Below are 17,880 nucleotides of genomic sequence, written 5' to 3' on the forward strand. Positions count from 1 at the left end.
GGTTGTTGCATTGATCAAAGTATCTTTCACCATTTCCCGTTTTTACGGTGTATTTTATAATTTGTTCTCATGTTTCTATTTGCTTGATTCTGCATCCTTTCATGCAAGTCTCCCCAAATTTCTCTGAAACCATACTCTTCATCATTGTTATAGCACAGTAATATCCCATCTCATGGGAGTATCTAGATGGCACAATAGTTAAAATACTGTCCTTGGAATCAGAAAAGCTCATTTTTTTTTTCATGAGTTCAGATCCCGACTTAGACACTCACTAGTTGTGTGAGCCTGGACAAATTACTTCACACTGTTTGCCTCAGTTTCCTCATTTGTAAAACCAGATGGAGAATTTGGCAAACCATTCTGTTTTTGCCATGTAAATCTCAAAATAGGATCACAAAATCACACAACAACAAAAACTTCATCACACTCAGCCACCATAATTTGTTCAACCATCCTTCAAATGATGGCATCTTCTCGGTTTCCAATTCTTTGCCTCCACAAAAGCATTGCTACAGATATGTTTGGTACACAGAGGTCCGTTTTATTTCTTGGGATGTAGACCTGGGAGTGGTTTCTCTCTGGTCAGGAGATGTGGACACTTTAGCAGTACCTTGGACGTAGTTCAGGAAGGGCCGGACCGAGCTCTGGCTCCAGCAGCAGTGAATCAATCTGCCCATTTCCCCACGGCCCCTTCGACGCTCACCATTTTTGACATCCTTGCTGATCCGATTAGTTTGAGCTCAGGTGTACTTAATCCGTATGTCTTCATTAATGATTTTTTTTCATATGGCTATTGATAAGTCTGGATTTTTTCCCCTTGAGAACTGGAAAAGGGGATTATATTTGGCAATTAAAGATTGTTGGCAGCTTTGGACTGAGCGACGTCAATTGGTTCATGGACTCGGAAGATAAGATTGCTGGGGGTTCCAGAGTAAGTGGGGTATAAAGAAATGGAGATAAACAGCCTTGGTAGATTTTCCTCCTAGGAAATTGAGAAGGGGAAGAGAGAGAGATTCATCGATCAGTCAGCATGCATTTATTAAGTGCTTACTAAGTGCAGGACGGGGTTCACAGGATCCTAGCTCTGGAGCCAGAAGCACCTCAGAGGCAATCTCGTTCAACGACCCCATTATCCAGACAAAGAAACTGAAGCCTGTGGAAGCTTGTCCAAAGCCACACGGGCCATAAGTCTCAGAGGGAGAATTTGAACCCAAGCCTTTGGCTCCAGTCTCGTAGGCAAGGTCTGATTCAAGGGGGATTTTTTTTAATGATGGGAAGAAACGAGATCTTTGTAGGAGATGAATCAGTAAATAGGGGGAAATGAGGGCTGGAGAGAGGAAGTGCTAGTGGGCTGATCTCCCAGAAGTCTCCCACCCTCCAAGATTCTCCATATAAAAATGGTCTCCCTCCCAGAGATTGTGGCGGTTCTCCCCCCAGAGACCATCCCTCCTGTAGGTATTACAGGAAGTTGTATGTCCCCCTCAAAAACTGTCTTGGTTCTCAGGGTCTCCCCCCAATCTAAGGTGGGCATCGCCTCCTCCCTGGGAGATCAGTCTCAGGTTCCAGGGCCCTGTCTCCGGGGGTCCCTCCTTCCTCAGAGACTTCCCACCTATAATCGCTCTCCCACATTCTAGTCCCAGGGGATGAGTGCCCCAGAGGTTTGATTTTGTCTCTCTCCCCAAGGGCCTCCCTCACTTCTGTGAGTCTCTCTGGTTGCCCCAGTTTCCCCGCCAGCCCAGGCCCCTCTTCATGCTCAGCTGTGGCAGCCCACTGGTCCTGCCTTTGACATCACTGACAGGCTCTGGCCAGCCCTGGGCTGGAACCTGCTCCCCAGGGACCCCTGCCCATCCCCAGCCGATGGGCCAGGCCCACTTGTGCCAGCTGGCTCATCCCGCCTTCCACCATAGCTACTGAGCGGCTCCATCAGCCCCCAGCCCTTATGCCCAGCTGTGCCATCCTGCCTGGCTTGCCTTTGACCGAGTTGTCCTGCCCCTGGAGCCTAAAGCAGAGGAAGGGGTCCGCCCCCCCCCCCCCCGTGTGTCCAGCTGGCCCACGTGCTCAGCCTGGCGATGCGCTGGGCCCACAGGCCTGCAGGCAGGCCGATAGACTGGGGCAGGGAGGGGGCTGCACACCCTGGACACAGGACCCTTTGTTGCCAGCCCCGGCAGGGCTGCTTGGTATGACACTGAGCCGCTCACCATTCACACCCCCGAGAGCTGGGGAGGACGGAGGCCCCGGGGGACCCCAATGAGTCAGGCGGGCCTGCCTGGGGGGTCCTGGGCAGGCTGGGATGAGAGGCTGGCCCTGCCTCCTCTGGGAGCTGCCAGCCAGTGGGCACGGGGGCAGCAGAATGGCTGGCAGAGGGTCGAGCCCGGCTTCCTACTGACCGCCCCTCTCCTCTTTCCACAGAATGGTGCCGTCCCCAGTGAGGTGGCCAAACGGGACAAGAACCTCAAACGGGGCAACTGGGGCAACCAGATTGAGTTTGTGCTGACCAGTGTGGGCTATGCCGTGGGGCTGGGCAACGTCTGGAGGTTCCCTTATCTCTGCTACCGCAACGGGGGAGGTACCAGTGGGTGCTGCTTCGCGGGGCCCAGGGCAGGCCCCTCCCCCACAGCCTGGCACAGACACCCCTCTGCCCGGGGCACAGACCACCCCAGCTCCTGGCACAGACACTGGGGAGGGGGGCGGAGAGGAGCGCATCCACCCGTGTCTGGCTCCCAGGCTTGCTCCGACATTGCCAGCCCCAGCACACCCCCGCCTGCTTGGGCCCCGCTTCTGTGGGGAAGGAAGGGGCTGCAGCCCGTGCCAGGGGGGCGGTGGGCATCGGTCCCAAAGTGCGCCCTCTTCCTTGGGACTCGGGGGGCCCGGCTGCCTCCCTCCCTGAGCCCGGCCTCTCTCCCCTCCCCAGGTGCTTTCATGTTCCCCTACTTCATCATGCTGGTGTTCTGTGGGATCCCGCTTTTCTTCATGGAGCTCTCCTTTGGTCAGTTTGCCAGCCAGGGCTGCCTGGGGGTCTGGAGGATAAGCCCTATGTTTAAAGGTGAGGATTGGGGCAGTGTCAGGGTGCCCCTTCCCGCCAGGAGCACCCCCTCCCTGCCCTTGGGCTTGGCTCCCGCTGCCCCTGGGGCCCCCCCAGCCCCCCTGCAGCCTCTCATCGGCCCGCCCCACAGGTGTGGGCTACGGCATGATGGTCGTGTCCACCTACATCGGGATCTACTACAATGTGGTCATCTGCATCGCCTTCTACTACTTCTTCTCCTCCATGACCCCCGTGCTCCCCTGGGCGTTCTGCAACAACCCCTGGAACACGCGGGACTGCGCCGGGGTCCTCGATGCTACCAACTTCACCAACGGCTCGGACCTGGCCCACGGGTCCCTCAACCTCTCCCACCTGCTCAACCATACCATGAAGAGGACGAGCCCCAGCGAGGAGTACTGGCGGTGAGTCTCTGTCCCCAGGGGTCTGCTGGGGAGGGGAGGGCAGGAAGAACAGGAGGGGGGGAAAGGAGGACGGGGGGAGGGGGCGACAGGAAGGGGAGGGTGAGCTCTGGGGACGGGCCAAGCGGAGAAGGGGCTGGGGAGCTCCTGTGGGGAGCCTGGCCGAGGCAGGAGCACTGGGCCTGCGGCTCTGAGCTAGGGACCATCCTCCTTGAAAACATGGGCAATAGTCCTGTTTCTGGGGAGAACGTGCCAAGCATGTAAAGCTGGAGTCCCCAGAGGGCAAAGGGCGAGCAGCTTTGCGTATGGCTAGGCCAGGGGCAGGTGGGTCCAGCCTTGACGGGCCGGTGGGCAGGGCCCTCGCGGAGGCCTGACTGCAGCATGGACACGGGGTACTGGACTGGGGAGAACAGGGGGAGCCTGAGCCATAGCCAGCTGTGCGAGGGGGAGGAGTCCCAGAGCGGTGGTCTCTCTGAATGCGGCCCGGGCGCAGACTCCCTGGTGAGGGGGAGAGACTTTATGGGGAAAGATGCTAAATTGGAGGCTGAGAGAGGGCAGACGGGCTGTGCAAGGTCACCATCCTGCTCCTCCCCCAGCCACTGACAGCCCTGCAAATCTGCCCTTAACCTAGTCCTCTGCTGAAAAGTCTCCTGCGTGGGGGAGCGTGGGCTCGGCAGCCTCCCCGGTGCTCCCCACGCCCCCGGAGGGAGTCTTGGTTCCGTGCCCTCCCGTGAAGGAATTGGGCATTTTAGTTCTTTGTGCTCCTCCCTCTCTCTGCATCTAAACACCAGGGGGCAGGAATTCAGCTTTATATGAACTCTCTCTCCTCCTCAGGACCCAGCACAGGACTCGGCACACTGGTCCTTAAGGAAGATGCATGGATGGATGCATGGATGGATGGACAGACAGGGTGGATGGATGGATGCATGGATGCAAGGATGGAAGGATGGACACACAGACAAATGAATGGATAGCTAGATGGATAGATAGATAAATAGGATGGATGAATGAATGGATCGATAGATAAATGGATGAATGGATGATGGATGAATAAATAGAGAGACAGGAATCCATGGATGGACAGAAGGATAGATGAGTGGATGGATGAATAAACAGATGGATAGATTGATAGGTAGACAGGTGGGTCTTCAGATCTTGCCCGTGGCCTTTTGGCTTCTCTGCATAATAGTGATAGCTGCATCTGTATAGCTCTTACTGTATGCCAGCGCTATGCTAAGTGCTTTTTACACTTATTATCTCATTTGATCTTCATGGCAACTCTAGGAGGTAGATGCTTTTATTATCCCCATTTTACAGATAGGGCAACTGAGGCAGAAGAAGGCTGAGTGACTTGCCCAGAGTCATACTAGTAAGTGTCTGAGGTTAGTTGAACTCGGGTCTTCCCGATTCTAGGGCTAGCACTGCCACAGACCCTAGTATCACACAAAGGTCATACATTCTCCAAATCTTCAGGCCCCGTGATTCTGAGATGTGGAGAAGAGATCACAGGGTCACAGAAGCAGACACAGGTCTCCTCCTCAGGGAGATGGTCCCAGCTGGGAAACGGGACCAGTGTGTCCGGGGGCCCTGTTGAGAGACAGGGAGACCCGGAGAAGGGAAGGCTGTGGGAGGTGTCTTAGGTAGGAGGCAGTCAGTCATGGAAGCTGCAGGGTGAGAAAAGAGGTGAGGGCTTTGAGGGGCTCGGCAGCGGCAAAAATGGAGAGGAAGGACCAGAAGGGAGGCATTTCCAGGGAACAATGGATCGAGCCCTAGAACAGACGGGTCAGAAAGCCCAGTCGGTTCCCCTTGAAACATGGGGGAGGTCCAGGAGAGCCACAAGAGGAGAGAGAAGGCTGTGGCGCCCTTCTTACCACCCACGTCCAGGTGTGTCCCCAGCATCAGCGCCCAGGGAGTCCCCGAAAGTTCCTTGAGTGACAGCAGGAGAAGCCTCGTGAAGCGGCCTTGCTGAGGCCGGACTGAAGTCCGAGGAAGGCCAGGCCTCCTTGAGTCTCACCTGGGATGGAACAGAGGCTGAGCCCTTCCCATGGCTCAGGCCCAGCCCAGGAGTCTCAGGGCAAAGGCCATTCGCTCTGGGGAGAAGCACGGCCCGGGTTCCCTCGCTCCCCAGCAGTGGCTGCGGGCCAGCTCTGTGGTGGGTGCCCAGCCCTTGCAGCAGGATGGAGTGGGCAGACTTCCTGGTTAGGGAGGGCAGGAGTAAGTCACAGCGTGCCCTCTTCCCCATCCACCCCCGGCCCATTAGAGGCAGGTGAAATCAAGGGAATTAAAACATCAAAAGGGCACGTCACAGACCGAGGGACAGCCAGTGCCCCAGGAGGGAGGGACATCCCTAGGGACCTTCAGCGCTCACAGAGGGCTTCACAGAGCCCCCTCCCACCCCCTTCTCTCAGAGGACCCACAAGCTGAGGAGGAGAGCGACTGGCCCAGGACCGGGCCACTGAAGAGGGCAGGTTCTCTCCCTTGCCTCCCAGCCCCAGAGGCTTACGGCAGAGGGCCCAGGCTCTCAGCGCCCACTCTCCTGATGAAGGCATGAGGTCTGGCTGGGATGCTTTGCCCCAAGGACTAGGGAGGTGCTAGAGGGGAGGCTCCCCTTTGTGCCACGATGTTGGGGAGGCCGGGAGGAGAGAAAGCAGGTTCTGGTTCCCCAGGCCCGGCTCTCGAGGTGGTCAGGAACTAAAGGAGCTCCCCTAGTCCAGGGCCAAACTTCCACCCGGAGAGGTTGGAGGCTCTGAACACGCCCATAAATTTTATTGAGGAAAAAAGGAGGCTCTCACTCTCTAGAATTACTGCCTGCTAGTGGGCAGAAGAACCTGGAGGGGCAGAGGAGAAAGGCTCCGAGCTTTCCCGGAGCTCCCAGTCCCAGCCCCAGTTTTAAAGGAGACTCCCAGGAAGCCCAGGGCCCAGTCTCATAGCTGAGCATGGCAGGCTCCGGTTAGAGCTCTAGAGAGACGGAGACCAAACCGGACCTGAGGAGTCACCGGCCCACAGTTTAACCTGTTGGGTGAGATGTGGAAGGGAAAGGTCCTGGAGAGAAATGCAGCCAGCCAAGCCTGGGGGGCACACGGGCTAGTGTCCAGCCTGCTCGGGGCCTGCTGGCCTTGGCCGAGTGGCGGCCTGATGCCCCCTGCTGGGCAAGAAGTGCAAATGGCCAGAAGAAAGGAGGGAGAGAGCGAGAGAAGAAAGGAGAGAGGGAAGGAGGAAAGGAAGGAGGGAGGGAAAAAGGAAGGAAAGAGGGAAGGGGAAAAGGAAAGAAGGTTAGTATGGGAGAGAAACCAGAGGCAAGAAGACCCTTGAGGAAGGATGTTCCTGAAGTGGTCCAGTTAAGAGCTGCTAGGCCTTCCACTTAACAGGGAAGTAGGAGTGAGGAGAAGGGACTGGGGCAGAGAGAGGTTTGGAAGGCAATAAGAATCAGACTGAGACGATGAGTCAATCATGGGGTACTGCCCCCCCTTATTTTTCAGGCCCTCTAACTCCAAGCTCCTTGTATTCCCGGCCCACAGAGCCAAAGCAATGTCCTCGAGAGGACTAGTCAGGAAGAACAACTGCTGCCCCTTAGGGAAGTGGGAGTAACTCCAGATCCTTTCTGTCAGAGCTCTCCCCAACAGCTCCGAGAACAGCCTTCCTTCCCAGTGGCCCCCAGCCTTTTCCAAGGGGGCAGCAGGGAGTGAGTGCACCGGAGACCTAAGTTCGAGTCCCGACCTCAGACACTTACTGATTCTGTACCCGTGGGGCTTCATTTTCCTAGTCTGCCTCCCTCCCATGGCTGTTGTCAGGATCTAATGAGACGGTATTTGGAAAGGATTTTACAAACTTGAAGTTTTGAACCTCGTTGTGCTTGATCTCGGTCCATAAGATAAGGCCCCGGAGGACAGGAGATCAAAGGGCTTTCTTTGGCTGCATGTTCCACAATTGGACGTGACCTTAGGGTGCCACAAGTCTGATTTCAGGCCTGGCCTCTTCTTCATGAAGCCTCCGTGATCCCTGACCCATGTGAAAATAACCTCTCCCTGGTTCCTAGTAGCCTTAGTGCTTCCCACATGCTGCTTTCTGTCGAGCCTCTCCCTTTCTGTGCGTATTATTCTGTCTGGCTTATTTATTTATTATTTCAATATTATTTTCGCTACTATTTATTATTCATTGTTAATCTTGAATTATCTTATTTCCTCTTACCTTAGATTCTAAGCTCCTTCAGAGTAGGAATCTCAGTAGTCCCAGTCCCAAGTTCAGTAACCCCAGGAAGCTGTTTGTTGGATTTGTTGGATTCAGTGGAAGCGAGGTTTGTTCTCCTGTCCTCAGCCTCAGCGAGATCATAGCTGTGATTAGGAGCAATATAAAAAACTCCTAGCACTCCAAAACGGGAGAGATTGCCTTGTGAAGTAGTGAGCTGCTCGTCCTGGGAAGTGATGAAACAGAGACTGGATACTCAGTGTTGTAAAGGAACTCGCGTATCAGATGATGGATTAGATTCGGTTACTGCCAAAGCCTGAGTGAGACTGCTTCTGTAGTAGGTCTGTCCTTCCTGTGTCTGGCTCTGTGACCCAGAACCCCCAAAGCTCTGGCTTCATTCAGCCCGAGTTTGGTCTCAGGGGCCGATCCCACCGGGCCATCTTCTCTCTGCCCTCAGAGCTTCTGGCAAATCTCCAAATACACTAATTTCTAGATTTTTCACGTTTGTAGGTGGGGGGGGGGGCTTCATTTCCCTCACAATTACTCATGATAACGAAAACATACGGGTAAAGAACAACTTTATTTATTTTGCCCGTCAAAAAATGTAGACATATATATTAAAAAGGATTCTCGGGAGCCCATGATGGATACAGAAAATACTCCCAGAAGTTCCCCTCAGGAGCAACTGAATTTAGAAATGCCATTTGGGCAACCATTTGATATTTAATGTTTCAGTAAAGTTTTTATTAAGCACCTACTGCGTGGGAAGCCTTGTGCTCGGTATGAGGATACCAATACAAAGAAGGAACTCATCCATACTCACAAGGAGCTTGTAGCCTAATGAAATTAGGCACCCTAAGGAAACCTCTCATTCATATAAGGTTCTACACAGACTCGAGGTACGACCTGTGGTGTGAACCCTCCCTGAAGAGCAAACATACCCTGGGACTGTTGGACAGCAAATGTGCATTCTCTGTGAATGACTCACTATAATGACAGAGAATGGCAAGGCTAAATTGGCCCTCTTTGCAACCTCCCTCTCTTCCCCCAGACCCCCACTGATTTTGGTTCTGCTCCCCAAGGCCCAGCAGAACAAACCTAATCTGTCCAACCATGAATGAGAGCCCGTCAGATACACACGTCCCCATAGTTTCTCTTTTCCAGAAATATCCATAGTTTCTTCAGCCAATCCTGAACCAAGGCTTAAACGCACCTCCTTCCTACCAAATTTGGAACTGATATAAAGCCAGGAGGCTTTACCTTGTGCAGTGTGCAGTGTAAAGCTAGCATGTTCGATGATTGAGTCAAGATTCAAAAGGATTTCAACAGGTTAGAAGAATAGATTAAATGGAATGTAGAGTTGTAGCCTTTGATGCAAAAAATAAGCTGCACAAATATGAGCAGTAGCTCACGGGACAAAGATCTGAGGTTTATAGTGGACTGCATGCTCACTATCCCAAAGAGCCAATAAAGAACATGATGTGAGGGTGGGATTCATGAAGGATGCTAAAGTAGGAGTCAAACTGTTCCTACCCACTAGGAAATTTCAGGCTAACTGGGGGAAAGTACAGTCTCTCTATGGCACAGTGGATAGAGAGCTAGACTTGGGGTCAGGAAGAGCTGCGTTGTGTGATGCTGGGCAAGTAACTTAACTTCTATCTGCCTCGGTTTCCTTGTTTATAAATTGGGGAATCTAATAAAAGCTGCCTCCTAGGGTTATTATGAAGACTAAATGAGATATTTATAAAGCACCTTGTGAATCTTAAAGCACTATATAAATGGCAATTATTATTATAACTCTATATCCAGGGAAATCAGACAAGGTTTGTTGTAGGAGGTGGTGCATGAGCTGAGCTTTTAAGGAAATGGGAGATTTTTAAGAGGTCGAGGTGAAGAAGGAGTGTATTCTCAGCGTCAGGGACAGTCACCACAAAGACACAAAGTGGAGAAAGAATTTGTGCGTTTCCCTCCCTTTTAACCACCCCTCCCATTCCTGGTATCTTCTCTGTTGAGTCTGATATTTTTCTACTCTAAACATGTGTTTCTGTGTGTGTATGTTCAACCTTCCTTGTCCGCTTGAGATAAGAGTGAGGTTCCTTTGATGTCCCCTCCCCTCCCACTTCCTCCCTGTACACTCCTCTGAACCAGTCTTATCTAACTGCTTCAGTGCCCTTTGAAGGATTAAGGTTCTGAAGGAACTTCTCTTCCTATTAGACTGTCAGAAGCTTATTATAGAGCTCCTCAGATTTGCCTTTCTTGGTTTCTCTGAAGTCTTGGGTTCATATTTTAAATATTAGGATTTAGTTTTTAGTATTTTCATCATACATACTTGTTAGTTCTTTATTCCAATTAAGGTTCATTTCCCCCATATTAAGGGTAGTATCCAACTTAGCAGGGCAAATTATTCTTGATTGTAAGCCTATGTATTTTACCTTGTAGAATATTGTATTTCAAGAACTCCTCTCATTTTTGGTAGAAGCTTCCAGGTCCCGTGTAATCTTGATTGTTGTTCCTTGGAACTTGAACTGTTTTTTTCAGGATGTTGGCAGTATTTTTTCTTACCATAGTACTCCTAGAGCTGGACTGTGACAGTCCTAGAACTTGTTTGGGGGTTCCTTTCAGTCAGTATTCAGTGAATTCTTTTTTATGTTGAATTCATTCTCTAGTTGTAATAGTTCTAGAGCATTTTCATATATGATAATTTTTGAAATGTAGGATTCAGACTTGTTTTTAAATCATGATTTTCAGGGATTTCTAATGATTTTTAAATTATTTAATTTTCAGGACAGCTGTTTCTGGTGGCAGATATCTTATATTTCCTTCTAATTTTTAAATCTTCTGATTTTTGTTCTAAGATGTTTTGCTGTTTCAGGAAGTCAATGACTTCTGTTTGCTCTATTCTACTTTATAGGAGGAACTCCTAGATCTGGGCTATAACAGTCCTAGAACTTCTTTTGGGGTTCCTTTCAGTCAATGCTCAGTGAATTCTTTCTATGTTGACTTTGTTTTCTAGTTCTAACAATTCTAGAGTTTCCATATATGATTTTTTAAACCATCATATATAGAAAGACTTTTTTTTAAATCATGATTTTCAGGTATCCTGATGGTTTTTAAATTCTCTCTCTGATTTAATTTTCAGGTCAACTGTTTCTGATGTTGTTTTATGAAGTCAGTGATTTCTGTTTTATAGGGGAGTCTATTCCTTAGATCAGGTTTTTCTTTCTGTTGTTTTGTTTTAACTTTTTTATAAATTTTATTTTGAGTTATAAATTATCCCCCTCTTTCTAGTCTTCTCCTACCCACTGAGAAGGTAAACCATATGATAATGGGTTAACTTTCTCTTCTGAATTATATGTTCTCCTTTGATTCTTTCTTCTAGAGCTTTTACCTTTTGCTTCATTTTTTCTAAGTATTCATGTAGTTCTTGTAGTATTATTGCTTTAGCAGTTTTTGTTGTTGGTTGGTGTTAATTTATTAATTTTCCAGGTTTTCCGAATTGGTGTTTTTTATTAGAGCCAGTCTTTGCCCCCTGCTATCCTTTTCTATGGAGTGGTAAGCCCTGTTTATTCTTGTCTTGGGTTGTTTCACCAAGTTCTACCTCCTGGGGTTCAGCATCTTTGAATTTTTGAAGTTCAGAGCACTATTGTCATCAAAGAAAAAAGTATTAGGGATCTCAGGATCCAGGATGAGTTCTAAGGCACTGGGCTGAGTGGCAGTGCTGGTCACTGTGCAGATGATCTCCCAAAGATTCTCACTCTAAGGCTTTCTGCCCATCCTGGGGCTTCCTCACCAGAACTCTCAGTTCTTGCTGCCTCAGACATAGAGCCTCCTAGGCTGCTCATTGGCCCATCGCCATTCTCTTGCATTAATAGAGTTACCAGTGATATTACTTTGTCCATGGGAGAGTGTGATCACTCAGCAGAAAGGCACATGAGTAATGAAACCCATGTGCCCAAGACAGTTCACGCTTCTGGATGGCAAGACTTATGTCTCTAGAGATCAGGCTTCCCCATGGATTAATTGCTGGGCAAAAACCATTTGTTTCCCTCATAGTAAAGCTACTTCTCTGCTTACATCAGGCCCTGAAGCAATAACAGGCCCTTTTATTCTGCAGCCACTCTTGGCAAAGTACTGAGGAAAAGTCGTGCTTTTTCAGTGACAAGTAATCTCTTAAGGCTGGAGAACTACAAGACTTCCTAGGCCTTCAGTCAGTCCTCAGCAAAGATGAATTTCTCACTGCAAAACCTGTCTTTCTTCCCTCTCAAGCCAGAGGTGGGTAGTAAAGGGATTGCCCTTACAGGCAAACCCTTGAGAAGTTTCCACTCTCTCAGGCAATAATTGGTGCTGGAGCATAATCCTGCATTTTTCCAGCCCATCAGCTCTCAGCAAAGCCATGTCTTTCTTCCTGTCAGCATGGCTCCCAGCAGAACTGCAGCCAACTCTGAATATTTGTTTTTGGTCGTTTTTGTCCATTTTTTAAAAAAAAATTCTACCTTCTGTAAGAAACTCTCCTCCTGCGTCTTCGGTTTCAGACTCCTCTATCCTCAATTTACTCTCCTGTCTTCCTCTGATCATCTGTTCTTTTCCTAATTCTTGAATTCTGTAACTCAGATCAAGATCTCCTAGTAAACAATGACACATTTTTAACTTATAATGTGAAAATCAAAAAATTTACCTTTCTGTCAGGCAAGACTTCTTGCAATAATGATATGATTTTCTTGTAGTCCTTAAATGTTAATTTAGAATTTCTCTTTAGAACCTTAAAAACTTTGGAAACAGCAGCGTGCAAATAAACGAACCATGAACCCAAGGCACAGCATCCATCTTTATTTAATTCACCAGGTGTTTGGCCTTTAAACAGGTCATTTCAATATATTTATCTGGAGAAGGGTAGTGCTCTCTCAAGTCCCCACAACAGTCAGATCCTATCCTCAACATTTTATCTGAGAGACTATATCTTCTTAAGTAGATTTGATTAGTTTAATCATTACAAGTGTTTTTTCTAGCACTTTTAGAAATTTATCATACTATGATCACATAGTTTATTCTGTATGCTGGGCTACCTCTCCAATTTGGCATTCCCAGGTTTACAGGGTGATTTCCTGGAAAGCTGATATTTTATAAGGTTCTAGATGGATTAGAGTAATGGATCAAGAAACTTTTTCAAGGTCAAACAGCTAGTATGCGTCTGAGGCAAGGTTTAGATTTTCAGATCCAGTTCTCTAATCCATCTAGAACCTTAAATCTGAAAATCCAAACCTTTTTGTTTTGCTTGTGAGCATCTCTGCATCTTTTCCCCTCATGGGTCCTGGTTACCGCCTCTGTACCAGGCTCTCAAATTCCCCCAAATATGGCAGCAAAGCTCTAAGGAGGTGCTGGTTAAGACATCATTCACACCTTTTCTATCTAACCCATGGCCACGAGGGGCTACCTCCCAGAAGCCCAAATCACGAGAGCAGAGGCAGGAAGCAAAAAGGGGTGGTGAAGGCCAGATAGTCCTTCTTCCCAGTGCTCTTCTCCCAGCCTGCATTCCTATGAGAATAAAACGAGCAGCCCATCCCGTCCGCAATGCCTTGTTCTTGATGAATGGATCCTAGCTTTTTGGCAATCACTGCTCCCTTTTATCTATGTTCACAGATCACCCCTTGAGTAACAAATTCTAGGATTTTGGTAGAAATCGGAAGTCAGGTCATTGGAGCAAAGTTTGAAAAATCCCCCTTTTGCCCATTAGGCTATTTTCTCATTCTTTACTCTTTTTCAAAGATCCTGAGCAAGATTCATCAATCACTTCTGAGAGTTCTTTTAGCCCTTTGCGATGCAGTCCGGTTCCATGTGATGAACTAAACATCCTGAGGGAATCTGTATGTTCTTATTGTAACTTAATATCCATCTGTCCCAAAGATCATTGTCCCTGGTTAAGAAAATAGAAGCGAGTGAGAGTTGGGCAGCTATCTGGCTGCATTTTAGATAGAGCGCCAGGTCTGGAGTCAGCAAAGCTCATCTTCCAAGTTCTAATCTGGCCTCAGACTTATTAGCTGTGTGATCCTGGGCAAGTCACTTAATCCTGTTTGCCTCAGTTTCCCCATGTGTCAAATGAACTGGAGAAGGAAATGGCCAACCACCCCAGTATCTTTGCCAAGAAAACCCCAAACCGGGGTGGGGGGGTCCGATCGAAATGACTGAACTGCAGCAACCACTTTCATCTCTTCATAAAAGATTGCCATTCTCTCCAACAGAGAATGCTGGTTTAGCAAGGGGCCTGGTGGATGTTCCTCGCACTGATGGGCGGAGGAGGTGATGACCTTCTCTTCGCCCACCTTCCTTTCGCCCTTGTTCTCCCTTCAGAGGTGCAGCACAGGTTGCTGCCGAGCGCACCCTCTGCCCCCCGGGAGTACAGATGCCGGAGGAGGGATGCAGGCCGGAGCATCACCTCGGGGATTCCTTCCTGGGCAATAAGGGGTCCGGGGACATCCCTGGGGACACATCTTTTTCGTTCTAGGCGCTACGTGCTGAAGCTGTCAGACGACATTGGTAACTTTGGGGAGGTGCAGCTCCCCTTGCTTGGGTGCCTCGGAGTCTCCTGGGTGGTCGTCTTCCTCTGTCTCATCCGCGGTGTCAAGTCCTCAGGGAAAGCAAGTACTCGCCCCTTCCCCTGCTAGGATTTAGGGATCTCCCTAGGGACTAGGAAAGGCCAGAATGGTGAAATGGGGGAGGAGAGTGATGGGATGGGCCGGGGGGAGCAAGGGGAAGGGCTCAGTCCGTGAGTGTCTCTCCAGGAGGAGATGGGCTCTGAGCCAGAACTTCCCCTGCTGCTCCTTCCAGGTGGTCTACTTCACAGCCACGTTTCCCTACGTGGTGCTGACCATTCTCTTTGTTCGGGGGGTCACCTTGGAAGGCGCCTTCACAGGTATTATGTACTATCTGACACCGCAGTGGGACAAGATCCTGGAGGCCAAGGTGGGTATCTGGGCACCTGGGGGCCGGAGGGAGAAGCAGGAGCTGCCCGCTGCCCTGCCTGTCCCAGCTGACCGCTGACCCTCTTCCCTCACCCTCACAGGTGTGGGGGGATGCTGCCTCCCAGATTTTCTACTCCCTGGGCTGCGCTTGGGGGGGTCTCATTACCATGGCTTCCTACAACAAGTTCCATAACAACTGCTACAGGTGAAACTCAGATCTTGTTCCCTTCACCCCATGGTGCTCCCCCCCAACTCCACACTGGGCCCTCCGGGTTCCTGGGTGGGCTCTCCCAGCCCCACCTCTGGGTCTCAAATTCAACTGTGCACAGCTGACAAGCCATCAGAGCTGGAGACCCCCCCATGCCCACCCTGGATCCCCAGAGGCCAGAGGCCAGCCCTGCAAAGGATAAGGAAGGAGGGGAAGGGAGGCAACCAGAAAGACCTGGGACCGCTGGCTCAGGGAGGATTCTGGGGGCCCAGGGCTCCTTTTCCCAGGTCCTGGGGGTGGAGCGTACTGAGATTGCTCTGGACCCCGAGTCCAAAGCTGAGCCCAATTCTTCTTGCCCTTCCAGAGACAGCATCATTATCAGCATCACGAACTGCGCTACCAGTGTCTACGCGGGCTTTGTCATCTTCTCCATCCTCGGCTTCATGGCAAACCACTTGGGCGTGGACGTGTCCCGAGTGGCTGACCATGGCCCCGGCTTGGCCTTTGTGGCCTACCCAGAAGCCCTCACTCTGCTGCCCATCTCACCCCTCTGGTCTCTGCTGTTCTTCTTCATGCTCATCCTGCTGGGCCTGGGTACTCAGGTATGAGCCTGGGATGGGAAGGGGCCAGGCACTCAGGCAACAAGGCCAGCCCCAGGCTGGACACCCCAGCCACCAATGGGCTTCTCAAAGACAGCATGCCCAAACCTGCGCTCATCGTGCCCGTCCCACAAGTACTCCCCGCTTCCAAGCTTCCCTTTTATTCTTGAAGGGACGGCACCGCCCTCCCCCTCGGGTCACCCCCGGGGTGCCCTCAGCCCTCACTCCCACCCTCATGGCAGCTGTTGCCAAGGCCTATCATTTCTACCTTTCAGCAGCTCCCCAATATGCTCCCTTTCCTTCTCTGCCACTGCCAGCCCCTGGCGCAGACCCTCGTCACCTGGACCATGCTGGTAACCACTGGTGGTCCGCCTGCCCAAGGCTCTCCCTGATCCACCATGCTCCACCCGGCTGTCAGTGATTTTCCTAAAATCTGGGGCTGACCATGCAACCCCCTTATTTGGGAAACACTCCAGGATCCAGATTAAAACCCTGTTTGATGTTACATCCCTTTAGTTCTGCCTTCTGGAGACTTTGGTGACAGCGGTTGTGGATGAAGTGGGGAACGAATGGATCTTGAAGAAGAAAACCTACGTCACTTTGGCCGTGGCCATTGCTGGGTTCCTGCTAGGGGTCCCCTTGACCAGCCAGGTGGGCACACATCCAACAGGGGGTTGAACAGGATGGTTCCTTCTGGTGGATCATGGGGTATCAGGGGATGGCGGGGCAACCTGGCAGGCAGTGCCCTCCAGTGGTTAATGTGGCCTCTGTCCAACAGGCGGGCATCTACTGGCTCCTGCTGATGGACAACTATGCTGCCAGCTTCTCCTTGGTCGTTATTTCCTGCATCATGTGTGTGACCATCATGTACATCTATGGTAGGTGTCCAGTCATATGCATCTAGGGTAGCTGCCCAGTCCTGTACCTCTGTGGTAGCTGTCCAGTCATTCATGTACCTCTGTGGTAGCTGTCCGGTCATTCATGTACCTCTGTGGTAGCTGTCCGGTCACTCACATACCTCTGTGGTAGCTGTCCGGTCACTCACATACCTCTAAGGTAGCTCTCTGGTCAGTCACATACTTCTGTGGTAGCTGTCTGGTCAGTCACGTACTTCTGTGGTAGCTGTCTGGTCAGTCACGTACTTCTGTGGTAGCCATCCGGTCATTCACGTACTTCTGTGGTAGCTGTTTGGTCAGTCATGTGCCTCTGTGGTAGCTGTCTGGTCAGTCACGTACCTCTGTGGTAGCTGTCCAGTCACTCACATACCTCTGAGGTAGCTCTCTGGTCAGTCACATACTTCTGTGGTAGCCATCCGGTCATTCACGTACTTCTGTGGTAGCTGTTTGGTCAGTCATGTGCCTCTGTGGTAGCTGAGCGGTCAGTCACATACATCTGTGGTAGCTGTCTGGTCACTCACATACCTCTAAGGTAGCTCTCTGGTCAGTCACATACTTCTGTGGTAGACGTCCGGTCAGTCACGTACTTCAGTGGTAGCTCTCTGGTCAGTCACGTACATCTGTGGTAGCCATCCGGTCATTCACGTACTTCTGTGGTAGCTGTTTGGTCAGTCATGTGCCTCTGTGGTAGCTGTCCGGTCAGTCACATACATCTGTGGTAGCTGTCTGGTCACTCACATACCTCTAAGGTAGCTCTCTGGTCAGTCACATACTTCTGTGGTAGACGTCCGGTCAGTCACGTACTTCAGTGGTAGCTCTCTGGTCAGTCACGTACATCTGTGGTAGCCGTCCGGTCATTCACGTACTTCTGTGGTAGCTGTCTGGTCAGTCACGTACCTCTAAGGTAGCTCTCTGGTCAGTCACATACATCTGTGGTAGCTGTCTGGTCACTCACATACCTCTAAGGTAGCTCTCTGGTCAGTCACATACTTCTGTGGTAGCTGTCTGGTCACTCACATACCTCTAAGGTAGCTCTCTGGTCAGTCACATACTTCTGTGGTAGCTGTCTGGTCAGTCACGTACCTCTGTGGTAGCTGTCTGGTCAGTCACGTGCTTCTGTGGTAGCCATCCGGTCATTCACGTACTTCTGTGGTAGCTGTTTGGTCAGTCATGTGCCTCTGTGGTAGCTGTCTGGTCAGTCGGGCCCCGGGAGCTGTCCAGTCACCACATACCTCAGGTAGCTCTCTGGTCGTCACGCATCTGTGGAGCCATCCGGGTCATTCCGCTTTTTGGTGTGTTTCATAAATTTTGCCTCTGTGGTGGCTGAGGCGGTCACACATCATCTGTGGTGGCTGTCTGGTCCCTTTCAATACCTCTGGTGGCTCTCGTCTCATCTTCTGTGGGGCGTCCGGTCTCCTTTCGTGGTGCTCTGGCGTCCGCATACTTGGTGCCGTCCGGGTCATTCCGTTCTTGGGTGCTGTCTGGTCGTCCGGCCTTAAGGTGTTCCAGTCAATCACTGTGGTTGTCGTCACTAATCCTCTAGGTGCTCTCGTATCCATACTTTGTGGGGGCTGTCTGGTCCCCCATCCTCTAAG

General features: G+C 50.8%; 1 protein-coding gene across 3 annotated transcripts in view; it reads left to right on the forward strand.

Moving 5' to 3' along the window:
• SLC6A9 (solute carrier family 6 member 9) overlaps positions 1-17,880 on the forward strand; it is a 49,022-nt gene that overhangs the window by 14,827 nt on the left and 16,315 nt on the right. For all 3 annotated transcript variants that reach the window (XM_031969256.1, XM_031969257.1, XM_031969254.1), the window contains 9 exons: positions 2,410-2,566; positions 2,912-3,043; positions 3,174-3,444; positions 14,126-14,258; positions 14,449-14,583; positions 14,684-14,787; positions 15,155-15,392; positions 15,906-16,040; positions 16,168-16,267. In XM_031969256.1, the coding sequence (XP_031825116.1) occupies positions 2,410-2,566; positions 2,912-3,043; positions 3,174-3,444; positions 14,126-14,258; positions 14,449-14,583; positions 14,684-14,787; positions 15,155-15,392; positions 15,906-16,040; positions 16,168-16,267 (1,405 nt within the window). The remainder of the gene's footprint in view (positions 1-2,409; positions 2,567-2,911; positions 3,044-3,173; positions 3,445-14,125; positions 14,259-14,448; positions 14,584-14,683; positions 14,788-15,154; positions 15,393-15,905; positions 16,041-16,167; positions 16,268-17,880) is intronic.

This window comes from Sarcophilus harrisii, chromosome 4, assembly GCF_902635505.1.
Source record: "Sarcophilus harrisii chromosome 4, mSarHar1.11, whole genome shotgun sequence".
Lineage (NCBI taxonomy): Eukaryota > Metazoa > Chordata > Mammalia > Dasyuromorphia > Dasyuridae > Sarcophilus > Sarcophilus harrisii.